General features: G+C 56.5%; 3 protein-coding genes across 6 annotated transcripts in view; all 3 read right to left on the bottom strand.

Moving 5' to 3' along the window:
- Positions 1 to 62: 62 nt before the first annotated feature.
- On the bottom strand, positions 63 to 9,911 carry cnga4 (cyclic nucleotide gated channel subunit alpha 4). Of its 3 annotated transcripts, none has more exons than XM_049728338.2 (9): positions 9,722 to 9,911; positions 3,014 to 3,140; positions 2,506 to 2,788; positions 2,340 to 2,441; positions 2,143 to 2,249; positions 1,434 to 2,017; positions 1,106 to 1,351; positions 849 to 1,014; positions 63 to 785 (listed from the first exon to the last, which is right to left on the bottom strand). In XM_049728338.2, the coding sequence occupies exons 3-9, from the start codon at positions 2,616 to 2,618 to the stop codon at positions 295 to 297; spliced, it is 1,809 nt and encodes a 602-aa protein (XP_049584295.1). In that variant the 5' UTR covers positions 2,619 to 2,788; positions 3,014 to 3,140; positions 9,722 to 9,911; the 3' UTR covers positions 63 to 294. The 3 variants fall into 3 exon arrangements, with proteins under 3 accessions (XP_049584295.1, XP_049584293.1, XP_049584296.1); XM_049728336.2 differs by lacking the exon at positions 9,722 to 9,911 and adding an exon at positions 9,394 to 9,704; XM_049728339.2 differs by lacking the exon at positions 9,722 to 9,911 and adding an exon at positions 9,394 to 9,704 and having other exon boundaries at positions 2,506 to 2,774.
- Positions 6,709 to 8,031, bottom strand: olig1 (oligodendrocyte transcription factor 1). Its single transcript, XM_049728371.2, has one exon. The coding sequence runs from the start codon at positions 7,896 to 7,898 to the stop codon at positions 7,176 to 7,178; it is 723 nt and encodes a 240-aa protein (XP_049584328.1). The 5' UTR covers positions 7,899 to 8,031; the 3' UTR covers positions 6,709 to 7,175.
- A 698-nt stretch (positions 9,912 to 10,609) lies between the features above and the next one.
- The window catches only part of olig2 (oligodendrocyte lineage transcription factor 2), a 10,181-nt gene continuing 2,425 nt past the window's right edge, over positions 10,610 to 18,365 (bottom strand). Inside the window, exons 1-2 of one of the 2 annotated variants that reach the window (XM_049728367.2) lie at positions 12,817 to 14,501; positions 10,610 to 11,683 (exon numbers count right to left, since the gene is read on the bottom strand). In XM_049728367.2, the coding sequence (XP_049584324.1) occupies positions 10,827 to 11,660 (834 nt within the window). In that variant the 5' untranslated portion in view covers positions 11,661 to 11,683; positions 12,817 to 14,501 and the 3' untranslated portion in view covers positions 10,610 to 10,826. Of the gene's footprint in view, positions 11,684 to 12,816; positions 14,502 to 18,365 lie in introns of those variants that run through there. The other variant, XM_049728368.2, reaches the window with a different exon arrangement.

Raw genomic sequence — 18,365 nt, 5'->3', positions numbered from 1 at the left:
AGGACCAGCCGCAAGTTTTGTCTGCGCCTGACCGTGGTGGCCTCAATCCAAAACAGGAGGGGGAAAGAAGGGAGGGGCTTTATTCAACTTTTACGGAAAGGTGTCGCTGCCGCATCACAAAACAATGTTCAATTTCGTCTTACTGATAAACGACACAAGTTATGTACATTTCTGTTCTTTCCTGCGTGGAGAGCATATACAGTATGGTTTGGTCATCTTTCTTTAGATTGCACTTCAACACCAGCTTGCATGTAGAATTGAAAGTGCGTCACGTGATTTGATTGTTGTGGTCAGTCACTCGCCATCCATCACGTGATCTCGGCTGCTCTCGGCGCCATCTCCCTCCTCGGCCTCCTGGCCTTGGGCCTCCTCTCGCTCCTTTGCGGGCTCCTCTCGGTCGCCTCGGCGCTCTCCCCCGTGCTGCCGCCCGGTCCGGGCCTCCAGCTCCCACTCCAGGAGAGCCACGCGGGCCTCCATCTTGCGGTTACTGGACTCGGCCTCCGCCATGAGGCGAGCCAGTTTGGTTTGCAGGGCCTCCAGGACGCTCTCCAGCGCGCCGATCTTGGTCTCCACTTGCTGGGCGCCGTCCCCCGCCTCCGTCGCTCCCCCGCCGTCATCGAGCATGCCCATCTTGGTCAGGATCTGACGGCCCTTCTCCTCCAGGTGGCGCTTGGCCGCCGGGTACTCTGACAGTACGTCGGTCAGGTCCTCTTTGGACAGGCTGAACAGGTCCGAGTATCCGACGCTTCGGATGTTGGCGGTGCGCCGATTGCCCGACTTGTTGCCTAGGGCGTGAAGGTGGCGATGAGAAAGGGCGTGGCTGCGCCGCGGTGGGCAGAGGGGCTGACCTTTGATGTTGAGGATGCTGATTTCCCCAAAGAAGTTTCCTTGGCCGAGCACGGCAAAGTGGGCGACGCCGTCGTCGGCCACCACGGCCAGCTTGCCTTCTTTGATGATGTACATCTCGTGGCCCACGTCGCCCTTCCTGCACACGTACTCCCCTGGACTGAACACCTGCAGCAGCATCACATACGCCACGACACGGGTCGGCCGAGCACCGAGACGCGCGGCGGCGGCGGCAGCGGCGGCGGCGGATGCGGCTGACCTGCGGCGTTAGCTTGAGCACCAGCTCCTCCAGGAGGCTCTTCTCGCAGCTCTGAAAGATGGTGACCTTGGAGAGGGTCGGCAAGTGCACGCTGACGGCGATCTCGGTTCTGAGGTGGAGCGGCAACTGCTGCAGAATCTCGTTCTCCCGCATGATTTTCTTGTTGATGTGAAGGTGCTGGTACCAGTTGTCGATGCGCTGACGCAGCTCCTTGCTAATGTGGTGGCTGCGCAGGTAGGCCTTCACCTAACAACCCAACGCAAAGCTAGCTGCCAAGCGACGCGAGTCGACACGGCCGCTGTCGGGCCGACGGAACCTCCCGGCTTACCAGCTCATGATTGGGGAAAAAGACGTGGTCGCGGTCCCTCAGGCTGGTGATGACGTTGCCCACGTTGCCCACGATGGACGCAAAGACCAGCACGGCGATGAGCAGGTCGGCGATCATGAAGAGGAAGGCCTCCTCCTGACGGGGCAGCGGCGTGTCGCCCACCGTGGTGAAGATCTGCGCCGAGAACCAGAAGCAGTACAAGTACTGGCGGCGGGTGGACGCGAACGCCGGGAGGGACGCGTTGGGGTAAACCCAGCCGTCGCTGCCGAAGCCGATGTGGTCGGAGAGCGCAAAGTACAGGCAGGCGTTCCAGTGGATCAGCACAAAGATGTAGACCATCAGCTTGGCGATGCGGAAGGTGTTAGGGTACGAGGTCCTGGTCTCCGTGCGGTCCAGGGCCTCGTTGAGCCGCGGCGTGCGAAGCAGACGGTTGATCCTCACCGTGGCCGCCTGGACGCCAAAGACCAGGTAGAACAAGTCCGTCGGCAGCAGCGACGCCAGGTCCCGCAAGAAGCGCTTGGAGCCCAGGTAGCGCCGCTTCAGACGAGCCACGTCTCGAACCAGGACGCCCTGCTCCAGGTAGCCTGGATGGGAAACGCAGCCACCGCGTGAGGTTAGCTAAAAAAACGCTCCATAATCACGGACCAGTGTCCACATCTCTAACACAAAGAAGCACGCGGGATGCCACGTTGAGCCACGCGCGTCGTACCCGAGCGCAGGGCGACCATCATGTCGGCGGCGTACATCAGATCGGACGCGGCGTCCAGGGTGAGCCACACGGCCAGGTAGCCCAGCGCGATGGACGGGAAGCACGTCCTGGTGTCGCACACAAACACAGCGGGCCTCGCGTTTGCTCGCCGGCCGCTCCTTGGTCCCCGAGCCGCCTCCGAAATAGCCATTTCCTACCTGAGGATGATGACCACCCAGTTGTAGACAACGGGCAGAACCATGAGCTGCAGCCAAACGTAGTAGAACCGCTCGGCCGGGTCCACTACCCAACTGGTCCAGCTGGAGGCAAATCGAGCACCCGTTTCCATGAAAGAACCTTGCTTGTCATTTGCTTGCTACTCACGTGGTGACGCGGGGATGCGAGCCGTCCCGGACGCCGTCCGCCTCTTGGCCCACCTTGGACCTCTGCCGCCAGCCGAGCCACGCCGGCCGAGCCGAGCCAGAACCCTTGTTCATGGTCACTTCAAAAGTGCTTGCCTGCCTGCCTGCCTGCCTGCCTGCCTGCCTGCCTGCCTGAGAGCGTGTGCGTGCCAGCGTGAGAGAGCTTCTGTGTCACCATGGACGACAACACAACATTATCGTCGTCGTCTCCTCCAGGAGCGTCTTCATCCCCTGAGGAGGGAGGCCTGTATATTGTTGACGAATTCAAGTGAGATTTCCGTTGCATTATAAATGACTTTTCATAACGTTATTTAGTGACTAACTAACTAAATAAATAAATAAATAAATAAATAAATAAATAAATAAATAAATAAATAAATAAATATGTAAAATATGTATCATGTATATATAAATAATAATAAATATTACATACATATCGTTTGAAGATATGCATCCACAAATACACGCACCGGCATGTCTCAGATACGTATTCGTTCAGGCGTTGAAAGGCCATCCCTCCTTAATCCGCCGCGAGGGGGCAGTGTTGTCGTCTCCATTGAGCGCATGATATGACTGGACGACTCTGCAGGGACTTGACTTTAAAATGGGGAAAGGGGTTATTTCGGTATTTTAGAAGACAAACAAAAGTATTACTTTATCAAGTTTAAAGGATGTCTGAACAATAACAAAATAGGTGTTGCCTGCGACTGCGACTGCGACTGCGGCTGCGTGTGCGGCTGCGGCTGCGACTGCGAGTCAGTCGCTTGCGTTTGCTCCAACGGCAGGCTGACTTGAATAGAGCGCATTTCCGCACAGTAGGTGGTGCTACGTGCCAAGGAGAGAATGAGCATCGCCTCGATGAGCATCAAGACGGGAAGAATCCAAGGTCACAGCCACATTTGACAGCATTTGGGGCTTAGCAAACGGATGGATGGCTCCGTTGTTGTTTTCTTCTATTTTCCCACTTCTTTCTCTTCAATGCTCGCTCGCTCGCTCGCTCGCCATGCCAATGGTCACCACCAGGAGGCCGCCTTCTCGGCGGAACCATTGAATGTATGCCAGAAAGATGGTGATTGCCAAAGAAGGTCCAGGGTTGCTCTTCTTGCTAGCCTGCACGTGGGATCATCCAGAAGGGAAGACTCGGCATAATCACCTGTATGTTGGGCAAGCCACAGTTGGACTTTTCCTTCTCCTCATCCCGCGCTAACTCATGAGCTACACTTGCACATTGCCTTCATCCTCTCTCTGGGGGCGCTCTTTTGGCCCTCGGGAACTCTCCAGACTGTGTACATTGACGGCCCATACCCGCCGGCTGTTCTCCAGTTGTGACAGGCCTCGCTTCCTTATGACGACAATTAGTGGCTGTTAGGGAGCGGGAGGGAGGGGGATCCAGGGAGGGGCCTGCTCGTGGAAAAGGACACAATTAACAAACGCAAGAAAGATATTTGCTAATGAGGATGCACAAACTCCTGAGACCTGATCAGGTGTGCGGCGGTGGGCGGGAGTTTCCCCGGGGGGGGGGGTGTTACTTGTGACAACGGCACATATGCGAGGTCACCTGACACATGCCGACATCAAGCCCAAGAGCGTTTGACATGCTGCGTGGCGCCGACAGCTGTTCTTCACATTTGGCCCGTGCGGCGGGGGTCAAGTCCGAATAACAACCGCAGCTCAGTAACAAACGCCAGCGCGCGCACACGCGCACGGTGACGGCACACTGGCCGCACAAGTCTCTCTTTGTCGTTTTGTGCGGCGCAGCTGGACGTGCTGACTGGCACCGGTTTGGGGGGGGGGGGGGGGGGGTCGTCTGCATGATGCAAGCCCAATGACATCACGCAACGTGGCGTCCGCCAGCATCCTCGTGCACTTTGGCCCTTCGCTTGGTGCAAACAAAGAGCGCACAATGCACAGTCACCATTGAAGTCGAGGCCAAAAAGGCAGCGCGGGTTGAGCGTGCCATTGTCTCTCACGCTAATTGCGTGCGAATGTCAGCGCAAGCGAGGCGACTGGCTAAATGAGCCGCTGGGAGCGGCGTTGCCTCATTAAAGGACACAGTGACGAGCGCGTGCACCCTCCTGAGGGAAATTAGCCATCAAAGCCCCCCATGCCGGGCCGCGCCCGCTCCCGGCAGGCCTCGGGACAGCTAATTGCTCGGCGGCCTGAAGCGGACGCTGGTTTTGCGCACCAACCAAAGCAGGACGGAGCGGGCCCGTCGGCATCCAGACGCCGGCAGATGCTAGCACGCTAGCCGCGGCGGCACGGTCAATGCGTGTCGCGCAATGAGCGCCTATGACAGCCAGACGCTCTGCGCTGCTGACCTTTGTCTCCGGCGCGAACCGACGCAGAGGCGCGGCCCGCCGTGCCGGGGCAAAATGGCAGTTGGTGCCCCGGCAAGGTCAAAGAAGTAAGCAAAGAAAGAAAAAAGGAGGGAGACAAATGGATCCAAAAGGAGAGCGCAACACGCTCGTGATCGATAGCATTGAGTTCCCCCGACTCGCGTCCCGACACGCTAGTCCCGCGTGGCCGCGGCGTTGACCTTGTTTGCGTCGAAAGCCTGGCTGGCGCGAGGCCTCCTTGAGGAGCCGGCGCCGCTCCAGATGGTCCGGCTCCGCTCAGCGCCCTCCTGATTAAACACCGGCGACGGCATTAGGCGAGCCTCGGCGCCGACGTGTCGCGCAGCGTGAGCGCGACAAGACTCCCGGAAGGACGACAGCGGCTCGCTAAACGCGCGTCTGTTTGGGCCTGCGGGGGGCTGCCGACCGGTGGGGGGAGGTGGGGAGACAAAAGCAGACCCTCACAAAAACAAAGCCACAAGTTTGGAGCAGAGTGGCAAACTTTATTGAGACACAAAAGCACAATTGCTGCGATGGCGTCGTATCTCATTGGGAGCCAAGGTGCACCTTTTTAGCCTGCGTGTTAACTTGGTAGGCTGCTCACGTGCGCGCCCGCCCACCCGCAGCCAACAGGGCCCTGAGCCGTGCACGCGAGCGGGCGGGCAGGCGGGCGGGCGGGCGGGCGGGCGGGCGGCGGTCCAGGAAGCAAAGACGCTCGGGAAGACTTTGACACATGCTAATGTATGCTAACGAGGAGCCGCCATGGCACCTGCGCACACGCACACACGGCCCATGACATCACGGCAAAAGAACGCACTCCGTCGTCTTCCAACGTTGACCCGCCCTCTTGCTCCCGGAGGACACGCTCGCGCACACATGCTCGCCCAATGTCCTTGGCTTGACGTGTTGACTTTTTGCTGGTCAGCAAAGAGACCACCGGACAGGTATTGTGTGTACGCGTGTGTGCGTGTGTGTGTGTGTGTGTGTGTGTGTGTACGTGTGAGTGAGGGAGGAACGGACATGGGGGCTTCGGGACGCACACTGAAGTCTTGTGGCTCCGGTCCAGACCTCACACACATGCATACACGTTTGCCCTTGACTTGAGTGTGAGTGTGTGTGCGTGCGTGCGTGCGTGCGTGTGTGTGTGAGAGCAGATGGATGGGTCAGATGGGTCCAGAAGCAAAAGTGTGTTTGTGTGCTTTACTGATGCACAGCCTCAAAAAAAATGAAGGAAAACACACACGCACGTACACGCGCACACACGCGTGCACACGCACACACACACACACACACAACTTCAAACATCACGTGCACAGCATGCACATGCACCATTTTGAACTTTCACTTTGCCCTTGACTTCTCTATCGAGCGTGTGTGCGCGCTCGAGAAGCCCACATGGTGGCTCGCTGTCGTGACGTAATCGCGTGCCATGACGTCATGATGCGACTTCTCGATGATATTTGAGCGCCCTGCAGCTTTTGCTTTCCTTTCTCGACTGTCTTTGAATGTTTTATGAGCGTCTCCCTTTTGCTCATTTTAATTTCTCCATCGATCGACGCTCTTGTTTGCGTTTCTATTTGATGGTGCGACATTTTTGCGGCCTCTCAATGCCTCCAAATATGCGACCATTTGAGCAGAGGGCATTTGCTGGAGCTTTCTGTGGAAAGATTTCACGCATGTGTGTGTATGTGCGCGCGCGCGCGCGCGCAGGAGATGAGTTAAAGTGGCAAGACAAAGCGCGAGCGGACCCCCGCGACGCTGCAACAATGAGAGCAGCCGGCAGTAGAAAGCGACACCCTCTTAGGGGCGCTCTCAAGATGGGGGGGGATAAAAGGTAGGCAAGTGGACCAAGTCGCAAGGTAGCTAATCCCGCACGAAGCAGCTTTATGCAAATGCACGTTACAAAATGGAGCGTCCGACTTTGATGAGGCCCCGCCCGCTCGTCCTTATTTGCCGTAATCTGTCCTAATTGCGTGCGGCGCCTCCTTTGTGCGCCTCACGCTCGCAGCGGCCGTAATCCCCACCAAGTGCTTGTCGCGATGGCCAGCCTTCTTCTTCTCACTTTTTCTGTCCGTTTGAACGCGTTGTCACACACAGAGAGAGCGAGAGAGCAAAGAATCAAAAGGCGTCATCATTACAACACTGGTCTTTTCATGCTGGGGGGTCGGGCGGGCGGGTAGGGCCCTACGAGTAGTAGCAACAACGCCCACCCCAAAGTTTCCCCTTCAGAGGTCGCCTCAACACAATTCCTCAACATCTTCATTCCTTGGTCCTTTTGTGGGCGGGGGACTCGCAGGCGTCACTTGGGGAACCTGGCAGGCGGGGCCGGCTGGACAAACCTGGGCAGCCCGCAGGCCACGCACGGGCAGGGGGGCAAGCATGAACCCAGGGGAGGCCCCAAGCCCCACCGTGCGGGTGTCAGCGGGCTTTCCGGGGGCACGGGGGACAGCGGGGGTACGCACTTGAGGACACCGGGCAGAGGGGGCGAGGCTCTCGAGCCCGCAAAGGGCTCCCGGGCCAGGAGTAGCCGCCCGGGGCCCGAGACGAGGGGCCAGCCCCCGGTCAGCAGCAGCCGAGGGCCGGGCCCCGACCCCGCGCCGAGCTCGCCCAGGAGCCGACGCATCTCCTGCAGCGACGAGCCCAGGAGCAGGATGTAGTTCCGCGCCAGCACCAGCGTGGAGATCTTGGAGAGCCGGCGTCCGGGAGGGGCGCCCGCCAGGCGAGGAGGTGCCGAGGAGGGGGCGGAGGAGGCGTAGGGGACCATGACCTCCCTCAGGGCGTCCATGGCCACGTTGAGGTCCTGCATCCTCTTCCTCTCGCGGCTGTTGATCTTCCTGCGCAGCTCCTGCTGCTCCTTGGCGCTTAGTTCCCGGCCCGCCTTGGAGGAGCCCCCTCTGGCGGAAGCCCCCGTTGCTGTGCGGAGACGGGAGACCAACGCAGAGGGGCCGGAGGGCAGGTCCGGCGCCGGGGCGCGGTGGGCTTCCGGGGGGGCTTGGAGCCTGGAGTCGCTCAAAACGTTCATCTTCAGCAAAGAAGAGCCAAGAGAAGAGCGAAGAGAAGGGCTGTCTGTGGTGATGGGGCCACGACGACCACTTGGTTGGTTGGCTGCTTCTCCCGAGGACCTTCTGGCTGCTTCGTGAGGACTCTGAAAGTGATCCCCCCCCCCCCTCACATGCTGGAAAGTCAGCTAAATGACCCCACCCCCCCGTTCCTGACCAGCGACGCCCCCCCCTCCCAGGGGCAGCCAACAAACTGCCATTCAGCACTTCCTCCATGCAGGGCAGTCCCAGCACACACAAAGACGCACGCACGCACGCGCGCGCACACACTGCTTGAGGACCAGCTCAGGTGAAACTTGACATGCACGCTCGGCCAACGTCAACTGTCCTCGGCATGCACGCAGCCCATCTTGAAAAGAGACATTGACACAAGCCGCCTCCGTCCCCCGCTCCACGCCGTGCGTGCGTGCGTGCGTGCGTGCGACGGAGGGGGACTGCAAGGTCCGACTCCAAACACAAGGCGGCTTGTCTACGACGCAAGGACGAGCGGGCAGCACAGGAAGGGACGCCACCTGTGTGCCCGTGTGGAACATAGAGTGCGTGTGTGTGCGCGGACAATGAATGTGAAGGAGGCGGGACGTTAACGTTGGATCCGGCGGACGGACGGAAAAAGGGGACACCTGCTTGCATGGCCTTCAAATAAAGAAGCCGGTGTCCCTCAGCCGCCCAGCTTCCAGGCACCCGGCGCAAGAAGACTGAAGGCTTTATGGGGGCGCGCGCACCCAGCAGCAGCAGCAGCATCCATTTGGACTAGTAGCACGTGTGCACCTGCTCGCTAAAAGACACGACTGTCCCATCTTTTCCCGTCGTCAGGAAAAGAGCGGCCCATGCAAGCCATCCTTGCTCAACACGCGCCACAATTGCTCTGTGCAGATACGCACGCACGCACGCACGCACCGAGAGCGGAACTTCAGTCGAAAACAAAGACAAAAAAAAAAAAAAAAAGGCTGATGTCTTAGCTTTTATATGTGTTTGTGTTTTTTTCAGACGATCGTCTTCTCCCTCCCGCGCCATTTTCTTTTTAAATGAGGATGAACGAAGAGCGACTCGGTGCACGAACGACACGTCAGAGAAAAATCAACTAATTGGATCGGACGCTTGGTTTTGATCCGAGGCCCGATCTGGTGAAGGCCGCGCTGCATGCGCTCTGTCTCCGGAGTGGCAGAGCCGGTGACATGGCCGGCCACCTTCTCAGTGTCAGTGTCACCGCAGCGAAATGTCAGTCGGGGCGAGTTTATGTATGAATGTATGTATGTATTTATTTATGTTTTTATTTTTTGTTTAATCGTCGTGCGTGCGCGCACAATCATTGGCACTCCGGCCACAACCAAGTCAGCCGAACTTTGCCCTGCACCATGCATCAGTGACGACGTTCATTAACTCCAAATCGGTTCCGTGCACAAGCCTTATCGAATCACTTGCTGCAAGAGGAGAAGGCGTTCAAGACATCGTACTCACCGAAGACGCTTCTTGTTTGTAGCCCAACTTGATTTTCTTTGCGAGCATGCAGCCACCAAGTGAGCTGGCCGCCAAATAAATCCTTCAGCGCCAAGCCACGAGCGCGGTCCGACTTGGCTTTTCTTTGCCCTTGTGTTCTTTTCGACAAGGAATCGCATGCAGCCGTGTGGAGAGTCGCCGCTTTGCAAGGCCACGCGAGTCGCAAGCAACCAACCCGAGGGAGGACGCGAAGCGCTGAGCAAACCGGAAGAAGGCTCTCCTCGAATCTGAAAGCGATTCTTCACCAACAAATCAAATGTGTCGTGCTGCTTCACTTCGGAGATCTCACCTGTGCACGATTGAAGTAAATTGCGTGTGTGTTTCCCATCGATCAAACGAGAAGGATTGTCGGCCGGCCGGGCCGAAAAGGCTGAAAAGGCCCCAAGTGACAAAAGTGACACGAAGAAGCCAACTCAGAACCTTGTGAACAAAGTGCCTTTTTTTTTTTTTTTTTTTTTTGCGCGCGCGCGCGCGATTGCGACTGCCTGGCTTCTAATTTGGACACGTTGAGTCAGAGGTGCCAAGAATTTTACCACGGCGTACTGAAATGGCACGTTGAGAGCTTTTATTTATTTCTTCCTATTTTTAAAGGTACATATTGCAATACCATCGTGCGGCAAGGTGGAAAAAGCACATTTCTATTACCATACCATATTGTTATTATTATTATTAATTTGATGATAATAATAATAAGTATTATTTATTACTATTATTATTATTATCATCGTCATCCTTAGTATTATTACTACTTTGGTTATTTTTGCTGTTATCTGATCCATATGATTATCTTTATTTGACAATTTTGACTTCATGAGGATTTTACTAACAGCATGAAATTTCGTTTCGGAATTTTTGTAAATGCAACAACATGGATTTTGCGTGGAATGAGAAGGCGTTCCAAGTGGGTGAAAGGAGAGCGAAACGCGCGCGCAGGCATTGCACGCATGCCGTTGACGTGCGTGGAAATTCGCATTCGCCAAAAACAAAGCCAAGTTTTCTTTTCCACCTGACGCGACTACGAAAAAGGCGACAATTAATGTGTCAAATTGTTGCAAAGTGAACTGACAATGTTTGTTTTCAAGTTGGTGAATGTGGCGGAAATGTGGCTTTTCGAGATTTCTTTTATTTATTTTTTTTGTCACAACAACACACACACACACACACACACACACACACACACACACACACACACACACACACACACACACACACATTTGCTCCGAAACGAACAAAGTGGACATGAAGGCCAGTCTTTTTGCGGGCTTTATTTTCCTTGAATGGAGTCATATGAACTTGTCAATAAATATTCGCATAAGTATTCAAAAAGGAAAAGACGGAACGCGTGCGCGTGTGCTGTACAACTATTTACAACAAGTCAGTTTTCGCGCGCGCCTTCACTTGTTGGCGTCCACCCCGTGCAGGCGCGGCACCGCGCTGCACATGCTGCACGGGCACGGCATCCCGGCGGCGGCGACCCCCCAGTGCTGGTAAGCAGGCGGCGGGGCCTTGAGGAGTCCGTGCGGGGCCCTGGCGGAAGGAGGCGGTGGCGGCGGCGCCAGCAGCGGGTGGTGCGCGCCGTGCGGCGGCCCAGCCGCCTGCTGCAGAGACACCGGGTGCGCGTGCGCTAAGGAAGCGTGGTGCGCGGCGGCGGCGGCGGCAGCGGCGGCGGCTGCAGCGGCTCCCGCCCCCGCAGACACCGCCGGCCCCGGCCCGGCTCCCGCGCCGCCGCCGCCGCCGTAAATGTCAGCCAGCAGCCGCTTCATCTCGTCTAGCGAGGAGCTGAGCATGAGGATGTAGTTCCTGGCCAGCAGCAAGGTGGCGATCTTGGAGAGCTTGCGCACGGAGGGCCCGTGCGCGTAGGGCATGACCTCGCGGAGGCCATCCATGGCCACGTTCAGGTCGTGCATGCGCTTGCGCTCGCGGCTGTTGATCTTCAGCCGGATGGACTGCAGCTCGTGCTCCGACAGCAGCTTGCGCTCGGCCTTCTTGGAGGCCGCGCGCGCCGCCGCCGAAAGCCCGTCCGCCTCGTCCGCGTCGTCGTCGTCCTCGTCGTCGTCGTCATGGCAGCGGAGCCGGTGGTGTCGGGGAGGCGGCCCCCCCGTGGGCGAGTCGCCCTGCGTGGACGACACGGTGCCCGGGAAGCCGTGGTGCGCGGAGCGGCGCAGCGTGGACAGGAAGGCGGCGTCCGCTTCCGGCGACGACGACACACGGCTCGCGTCCGACTCCATCCTGCGTGCACCTGCACCAGCACCTGGCCAAATAGCACATGACGTCACAAAGATGCACACTCGTCGATGTGCAGGCAGAAAACGTTGAGCAAGCCATCGAGGATTTCTACAGCTTTTTTTCTCCCTATTATTATTTTCCATAACAAACTAAAAAGCTTGTTGGTTTTGGCAAAATGTGCTCATCTGGTTTTGAAATGTGGCAAGTGATGACGCCACGCTGTTCGTCGCATGCGTGCGCTTTATTCAATTTTACAGGAGAACAACAAGTTTCAATCAATTAGAAATTCATCTCCAACAGAAAACATTTGATCCGCTTTCCGATCGGCGCCACTTGCGGAAACTACAAACAAATTGTCACGCCTATGCGTCTCTCTCGTGGTACGCGCAACACGACGCCGACTTGAACTCGTGTCAGCGTTGCCCAAGCGATTTGCATATTTACTTACAAAACGTTTCGTACAGCCTTCGAACGGTGTAAAAAAATGGACCGACCCAGGAAGGTTTTGCAAAAAAAAAAAAAAAAAGTTGAGTTGTTTTTTATCCAAGAAACGGCTCGTCTTACGTAAGAAAAATGGACCGACCCAGGAAGGTTTTGCAAAAAGAAAAGAAAAAAAAACATTGTTCGAGTTGTTTTGTACCCAAAGATCGTCTCGTCTTGCGTAACAAAAATGAACGGACTTAGGAAGGTTTTGCAAAAAAAAAAAAAAACACAGAATTCAGTTGTTTTGTAGCCAAAAAACAACCCTATAGGAAGGTGGCTCAATGTGTTCCTTTTTTAACCCTCATTTGGAGCCAGAGTGTACAATGTAAGATTCATAAGGAAATCACATTCGGATTGGAATTGACGGCATCATGCGTGCATGCAAGCTTGGTGGGCGCATCTATCTATCCGCACTTTGGATGCAGACTGGATGGAGTTGATTTGCATAGGGATTGCCGCGGATCTAGTCACGCGAGCTCGCGAGCGACGGCGCACTTTCAACTAAATGTCAAGCACACATCCAACATAGTCGCTGAGTTTTATTCTGAGGCTCCTGCATGCGACTGTGGACGACAATTTCACGTGTGCGCGTTTGGCAATCCGAGTTGGTTGCGGCGCCACCGCAAAGATAGACTACATTCAAAGGCTGAGGCCGGGCGGGTCGCTCAAACTTACCGTCACTTGTTTTGGGGCCAAGTTCCCAAAAAGATACAAAAGGGCAAAAAGAGGCCGCAAAATCCGATTGACGTGACGTGACGTGACGTCGTCTACGCTGGACGTGGACCACGTGGACGACGTCCTTCCACGCGCTGGGGCTGCCGCATCAGTGGCGCGCCTCCGGGGCTTGGCGCCTTTTATACAATGGGGGGTGGGCATGGGGGCCGAACAACACTCGCCACTCAGTGTGTGCGTACAATCAAGTGCCTTGAGGGAGGGCGGGGCAGCATCTTGTTAAGCGAAAGCGCGCGCGCGCGCGCACACGCACAAAGTGTACGGAAACAAGAAAAGAAGGAGCAGGGGGAGGAGCAAAAGGAGCTCCCAGGAGGAGGAGCAAAAGGAGCTCCCAGGAGGAGGAGCAAAAGGAGCTCCCAGGAGGAGGAGGTCGGCCTTTTGCCGCCTGGTTCAATCTCAGGTTTGTGGCTGTCATCAATTGGACGTCGTCTCCTATAACGAATTGTGGCGAATTAGTTGATGCATCACTTGGGGAAGGTCCTCCTCCTTCATTGATGAGGAGGACCTCACTGGCTTCGCTTCGCCTCGCCTCGCCTCGCCTCGCCTCGCCTCGCCCCGTTGTCGCTATGCACGACAGCTTTTCACGGAATGCAAAAATAAATGCAGATGTTCGACAAGTCTTCTCTAGTAGCGTTCTTGAATGGAATTGTTAAAGAACAAACTCACTCGTAAAGAGTGAGGAGCGCGCATCTTCATTCCCGAGCATTTTGGGTTCACTTGTAAGGGAGCGCAGCGCTGCGCTCGCGTGCAGCGCCCCCTTCGGGCTACCTTCATACTTGCACGTCGCGCCGTAGGGTTTGCTCTTTCCCAAACGAGGAACAGCGCTCGCGGCTGCAAACGGACGAAGGCCTTTGGGCTTTATCTTGGCAACGAGGAGGAAGGGACGTTACGGTCCTCACGCTTTCTCATTTTTTGCATTTAGTTCAACTTGCCATTGAGTCAAGATTCAGGTCTGGCACCTTGCTTCGGGTCTATGGCTCGCCATGAGCTGAGTCGAAGGTTTCGCTCCCGGTTTTATGTCCAAGGTTTTCGTCCCTTATCTGGGGTGCAGACCCTCACTTAAGTCAAGTTGGACTTTTGGTTGGATGGATGGATGGATGGATGGATGGATGGACGGACGGACGGACGGACGGACGGACGGACGGACGGACGGACGGACGGATGGATGGTTGGTTGGGGCGCTCCCGTTGCCCAGAAAGGGAAAACGGACGACCAAAAGGGAATGTGCCTCTTTGCTTTCTTGCACGTCCTCCCGGCGACGGCGCTGTAAAACCACACGCCGGCTCTTTAGAGTCCGGGACGGCAGCGGGGGGCAGCGGGGGGCAGCGGCGGCTTTGTGAGGACGGCGACTATTAGGAGCTAATTAAGTGGCAGGCAGGGCCCGGACGGCTTCCCGTGCCAATGGGGAGCTTACAAGCTCTTTGGACGGCCTGACAAATTGAATGGTGCTGGCTGGGCCGGCTCGCCCCATTCTTCATGCTGCCACAGAAAGAGAGGATTTGCGCCGCTGGGTGGGATAAGGGAGGGGAGGATAGGGGGCTGAGCTGAGGAGGATCGGGGGGCGACTTTGTTCCTCGGCGCTCCTCGCCTCAATTCAACAGGCAGAGATTTGCTTTTGCCAAATGTTACAAATGTTTCGACAACCTGGTCTCTGATCCTACGGGGTCACGGGGGCGGGCGTGGAGGGGGTGAGGGGGGCACATACAAAGCAGCGTGGGCATGAATACATTCACGCGGCTATTCAAGGCCTGAAAGAACCCGCATGCTAACGGAGAGGCGCTAATCCTGTTTCACGTCGTTGCCGCTCGCAAGTTCACGCGGCGACGCGCTCGCTCACAAAACACACACGTGCATGTACACACAGGCGGGAAAGCATTTGACCAGGACGGTGCCGCCATCCATTGAGGTCAATCATGGGCAACGGAGGAGAAATATTAAAGGATGACAACTCGGAGGAGGCGGGCCTATCCCGGCTGCCGACCCGCCTCGTCCGACGCTGGCCTCCATCCCACGTTGGGTCTGATACCGAGCTCAACCGGCCCGTGGGAGCAGCGGCGGCATTTTTTTCTTTGGCAGAAAGGGGGTTGTTGTCAGGGGTGTGTGTGGGTGAGCGCCAAAGGGGTCGGGGGCGGTTCACATCATCGGCCCATTGAGGTCGGCCCCTCCCCTGTTGTAAAACAAGTTCCCGTGGATCCGCCTGAACACAGGGGGGCCCCGCAGGAAACATACCACCCAAAGTGCTGCCCCCCCCCCCACTTGCTCAGGAGGCGGGGCCGGCATCAGTGGCCAGCAACAGGTGGGGTTAATGAGACTGGGGTGGGGTGGGGGGGGTCCTGTAAAGGGGCGGTCCCGCCTGTTTCCGCTAATGGCAAGATTGATGGACGGAGACAGCGAGACAAAACCGGGGGGCGGTGATGAAATGTAGAGGGGCGGCGGCGTAGGGGGGCGTCCTGAATGGCGTCTCGGCCCACAGTGGAGTCACACGGACGCGTTTGGCGCCTCCTGGGGGGCTAATTAGCAGGGAGGTCTTAGCGACAAGGCTGCGGAGAAAGGCCACAGGATGCCGGGTGAGTGCGGGTCAGCGATGACCACCTACTAGGAGACACCCCCACCACCACCACCACTGTAAAAAAAAAAAAAACAAAAAAAAAAAACGTGATTTAGAGGCCTGCCGTCTTGTCGCCATTCCTCACCTCTGCTGCCCGCAGACAATTGACTGGAGGACCTGACTTGTGTTGGGGGCCCGGAGGGGGGTCCTCCAAGTCTGGAGCACTCTGAAGTGGACGCGCACACACCACAAAAGACACTTGTTGTTCCTAATTAAAGGTCCACTGCTCGCTTTCACCTGCACACGCTGGCTATGTCGCAGCTGTTGCCAATATGCATCTCCATCCATCCATCCATCCATCCATCCATCCATCCATCCATCCATCCATCCATCCATCCATCCATCCATCCATCCATCCATCCATCCATCCATCCAGCCATCCATCCATCCATCCATCCATCCATCCATCCATCCATCCATCCATCCATCCATCCATCCATCCATCCATCCATCCATCCATCCATCCATCCATCCATCCAGCCATCCAGCCATCCAGCCAGCCAGCCAGCCGTGCGTACACGTCTGCGTTTCAGCCCAAATTGGAGCCCATCTCGCGCTCAAAATATGAAGAATGCCAATGATGATTTGTACATGCCGCATGTCATGAAGCAAACAAGCACAGAAGCCATAAAACAATAAGCACCGGGGGGGGGGGATCCAGACTGTGATGAAATAAATTGCTCCAAATAAACTACAAAAGTGAATAATATGCTATGAAGAAAAATAAGGAGAGTAAAAGAATGCTATGAAGCAAACAGTAAGTATTTGTATTGCCATTTGAATGGTGGCCAAGGAAGGAAAAGGAGCCTCTGCCCCCGAACTTACTTCAAAATGGAACAAAATCAACTAGGAAGAACTTGATTAGGCGTTAGTGGCCAAGCGCTAATAAGACAGGCAAGAGCGGCAGTGTTGCCCGCCCGCCTCTTCTAATGAGGCGGGCGGGGGGCTCGTGGGGCTGCCTGGCTGGCTGGGGCGGGGGGGGGTCGCCGGGTCCTAATGAGCACGCGGACATTTGCTAAACTCCAATTATCTGCACCAGCACAGCGACACACTTGCCGCCTTGCCGTTCACCATGCCCACATCATGGGCCACGCGAAGAGAAGCGCTGCCGCCGCCGCCACATGATGACGCGTGTGCTAATGTTAAACCCCTGCTAAGCGGCACCTCTCTTCACAGCAAGCTCAAGACGACGCTACTTTCAAGGACAAAGGCAAGATTTTGCATTCAAACTGCAAAGCCGATAACGGCACGCCACTCAGCTCATCTTCCATTGGTTTGTTCAAAGAACAACAAATGGGCCAAGTCAAACGCTGCCGCCGCCGCCGCCGCCGCCGCCGCCGCCGCCGCCGCCACCACCACCTCATCCCAAATCAATGCGTTTCAAGAGAGCATGCGATGAAACGCGCCGACCGTCCTTTTATGCTAAGATGGCTATTGTGGAGCGCGAGGTCACGCGGGGTGCTTTGGCGCCGGGGTTGCCGTGGGGTCAAAGAGCAAGCAAAGGCAAGGTTGTCAAAATGGCCAATCTATGCCCGGCTGGGCTACCGCTTAAGGCCAGCGGTTAGCGGGGCGAGCGTCGACGCTGGCAAAAGCCTTCCGAGCCAACGGACGGACGCAAAGTCGGAGCTGGCCGCCAAAAAACACTTTGTAGCATGAGGCTAACCAAGGAGGACGGCAAAAGCGTTGTCCTCGGGACCACGGCTTTTGTTGTGGCTCGGCGTTATGTAGGTTAATACCCGGCCCACGCTCGGCACAGCCCGCGCTGACGACACTCAAAGTTTGCTCCCTCGGTGTCAGCGTGCCGGCCGACCAGCCAGCACAACCAGAGCGAGACCGACGGCGAGACCGAGAAGCGGGCCATTGTGGCTCATTAATTAACGAGCTATGCTAAAACAGGATTAGCATATTCATGAGGGAGGGGGGGGGGGGCGGCCAGCTTTCACACACATTTTTTTGTGCGCGTCCAGTGCCGCTGTCGCCGATTGTGCGCGACAACATAACATAACCCCGTTTGTCCAACGCCCGCCCCATTAACTCTCGGCGTGACGCACGTTACGCGCGCACAAACACACACACACACACACACACGCCCCCATTTTCACAGTCCAGAGAACACGGCCCCGCGGATTAGCAGTAAATTGGTGGTGGCTACAAAGTGATTAGCATGTTGTGTTACATCTTTATTGTCCTGCACAATAAACACATACACACGTGACAAGACAAGAAAAGCAGACGTTAAAATGATAATCGAAAGCAAAGACAACAAAGTCCCTTCTGAGAGAAAGCAACAGTTGACAGTTGAGCTTGCTCCCAAATCATCTTTCTGTACTTTGTTGAAAATGATGCCAATGCCATACGGTTGGAGCAAAAAGTGTTTGCTTTCAAAAGTTCTGCCATGACCCCTTCTTGACACAATTTGAGAGTTTTGTCAAGTTTGGACAGCGAGGCAGGAGGGAGACGGACAGCGCCGGCGCCTCATTTGGGCGCTCGCTCCACTTGCTGGCGGCCCCCAACCCAACTAGAGACCAGGCCAGACCAGGCCAGGCCAGCCAAGGCCACCCTTCAACGCGCTCGTTAGCCACGTCCGTCTCACTTCCTGCGACCTGTCACTCACGCGCGCATGCGGTCATTTGTTGCGTGAGAAATGGCCCAAAAGTGCTGTCGCTTAACTTTGCTCTTAATTGAGACGTCTACTGGCCACCTGTCGGCCTCATTAGCATGCTAATGCTGCGCCATTGTTGTCGCGCTGACAGCGAGGACGTGGGGAGGGAGGGATGGGGTGGGGGGGGGGGGAGTGGCGGACGGCGAGGGGAGGGGCCCAGCCCGGCCCGGCCGAGCGGGGCGCTAACAAGGGCCCTCGCTCGGTTCCACCGGGGGGACGCAA

Source organism: Syngnathus scovelli, chromosome 8 (genome assembly GCF_024217435.2).
Source record: "Syngnathus scovelli strain Florida chromosome 8, RoL_Ssco_1.2, whole genome shotgun sequence".
Classification (NCBI taxonomy): domain Eukaryota; kingdom Metazoa; phylum Chordata; class Actinopteri; order Syngnathiformes; family Syngnathidae; genus Syngnathus; species Syngnathus scovelli.
The sequence above is the reverse complement of the archived record's forward strand: the minus strand, read 5'-3'. Positions and strand labels throughout refer to the sequence as shown.

Bases quoted from the DNA above. Each gene is read 5' to 3' on its own strand.
- cnga4 (XM_049728338.2), bottom strand. From the start codon at position 2,618: ATGAACAAGGGTTCTGGCTCGGCTCGGCCGGCGTGGCTCGGCTGGCGG. The intron at 2,442-2,505 runs GTGAGTAGCAAG...ATTTGCCTCCAG, and splicing joins TCGCATCCCCGCGTCACCAC to CTGGACCAGTTGGGTAGTGG. The intron at 786-848 runs GTCAGCCCCTCT...TTCACGCCCTAG, and splicing joins CAGCATCCTCAACATCAAAG to GCAACAAGTCGGGCAATCGG.
- olig1 (XM_049728371.2), bottom strand. From the start codon at position 7,898: ATGAACGTTTTGAGCGACTCCAGGCTCCAAGCCCCCCCGGAAGCCCAC.